Here is a 2265-nt window from a genome sequence, read left to right as displayed (position 1 = left end):
CAACCAACCAATCAGCTTCTTACATCTAATTAAACAACCAACCAATCAGCTTCTTACATCTAATTAAACAACCAACCAATCAGCTTCTTACATCTAATTAAACAACCAACCAATCAGCTTCTTACGTCTGATTAAAAGGACAGTTGGGACAGTTTGAAGTGCGGTTCTGTGTAAAAGTGATAAACAGTATCTTACCTGTTGTAKATAAAAACACATTAACTCTGATGAGCTAACGGCTAGTCTGAACATGGATGACTCTCAGCTACTACCACTGTTAGTTTAACATAACAAAAATATGATGATCCCAGGATGAACCAGAAGTGCTACAGCTAGCTGCCACTAGATGCAGATTATTTTTCCCAGGGCGCGATTTCAATGTTCACACAGAACTGCACCTCAAAATGTCTGAATTACCCCTTTAAAGGTGACTTCTACCTGAGAGCGGGACTGGCAGGACGGACCGGCAGAAGGACAGCACCACGGGACTCGAGATTCCGAGTTTGATGATGGAGACCCGAGGAAGAGCCTGGAGACGAGAGGACAACAGGAAATTAGAAACAAAATATTTCAAATTAAATTTTTAAATTTTATTTTATTTTATTGGACAAACCCCGGCAACCGTCGTGTTGAAGATGGTTCCTGAGATGAGCAGGAGATGCTTCAGAGACACTTCCTGACAGGAGGACAGAGACAAGAAGACAGAGATGAGACAGTCCTCTGGAGGACATGTCCCTGCTGAAGGACCAGGACTTGGCTCAGATCCTGGTCCTTGTAACCCCGCCCACCTCACCTGCTCGCCTGAAGAGTTCCTGTTGATGAAGCTGAAGGAGGCGTTGTAGGTCTGCAGCATGAACTGAACACAACAAATTACAACTTTATTTATTATTTATTTATTTATTTTTATTTATTTATTTATTTAATTAATTTAAATCTTAAACAGGACGTGAAGTTTTGATGAAGCAGAGTTTACCTGGTAACACAGGGTCTGATGGATTGAGAGCCCAGGTATGAAGTTGCCCACAACCTGACACACAGACACACTTTAATGATCAGTTTGAACGCTTTATTCTGAAAATATGCAGGAAGTCGTGTGAAACTGAACCCACCAGAGGTCCTATTACTGGAAAATATGCTGAGGAAGACAAGAAACCATGACTCAGCAGATTTATTAAAAACAACTGATTTAAGATCTGACAAAGACTCAAGACTTGGACTGGTTTTGTAATTTCACATATTTGAGTTGTGCAGATTTGATTTTACTAATAATCTGTAATCTATAATATATAATCTGTAATCTTTAATCTACAATCTGTAATGTACAATCTGTAATCTGTAATGTATAATCTGTAGTCTGTAATGTATAATCTTTAATCTATAATCCATAATTCTATGTAATCTGTAATGTATAATCTGTAGTCTGTAATGTATAATCTGTAGTCTGTGATGTATAATCTTTAATCTATAATCCATAATTCTATGTAATCTGTAATGTATAATCTGTAGTCTGTAATGTATAATCTTTAATCTATAATCCATAATTTTATGTAATCTGTAATGTATAATCTGCAATGTATAATCCATAACCTTAAATCTTAAATCTATAATCGATAATCTATAATTATAATCTGTAACCTGTAATCTATAATTATATGTAATCTGTAATGTATAATCTGTAATCTGTAATGTATAATCTGTAATATGTAATGTATAATCCGTAATATGTAATGTATAATCCGTAATATGTAATGTATAAGCTGTAATCTTTAATTTGTCATCTGTAATCTATATGTAATCTGCAATCTGTAATGTATAATCTGTAACCTGTAATCTATAATACATATGTAATGTGTAATCTATAATCTGTAACCTGTAATCTATAATCTGTAACCTGTAATGTATAATCTATAATGAATCCATAAAAACTGATCTTAGAGGTACCTGGGGGTCTGAAGGCCAGAGGAAGAACTTCACCAGAATCTGAATGAACCGACGACTGAAACACAGAGAAGATTTATTCATTCCTGGACCAGGACCAGGGTTCTGACTGGACCAGGGTTCTGATTGGACCAGGGTTCTGATTGGACCAAGGTTCTGACTGGACCAGGGTTCTGGACCATTGCAGACCAGCTGTTGTGTTTGGGCTCATTGGGCCTCGTGCTAGAACATGTTCATAGTCTTCTCCTAAATGTTCGTACAAAGGGTTCGTACGAACATGTCACGTCAGATTCAACAAACTCTTCTATCTTCAGGAAAAGTGCGTAAATG

At 36.6% G+C, this 2265-nt stretch overlaps 1 protein-coding gene across 1 annotated transcript in view; it reads right to left on the bottom strand.

Annotated features, from left to right (window-relative positions):
* Positions 1–1993, bottom strand: part of sfxn4 (sideroflexin 4) — a gene marked incomplete at its 5' end in the record, with an annotated part of 11465 nt that extends 9472 nt beyond the window's left edge. The window contains 6 exon segments of the mRNA XM_014019894.1: positions 436–526; positions 611–673; positions 791–853; positions 971–1024; positions 1107–1132; positions 1939–1993. Of these exon segments, the coding sequence (XP_013875348.1) occupies positions 436–526; positions 611–673; positions 791–853; positions 971–1024; positions 1107–1132; positions 1939–1993 (352 nt within the window).
* Positions 1994–2265: the final 272 nt, after the last annotated feature.

This window comes from Austrofundulus limnaeus, unplaced genomic scaffold (genome assembly GCF_001266775.1).
Source record: "Austrofundulus limnaeus strain Quisiro unplaced genomic scaffold, Austrofundulus_limnaeus-1.0 Scaffold235, whole genome shotgun sequence".
NCBI lineage: Eukaryota > Metazoa > Chordata > Actinopteri > Cyprinodontiformes > Rivulidae > Austrofundulus > Austrofundulus limnaeus.
This window is presented reverse-complemented; position numbering and strand designations above follow the sequence as displayed.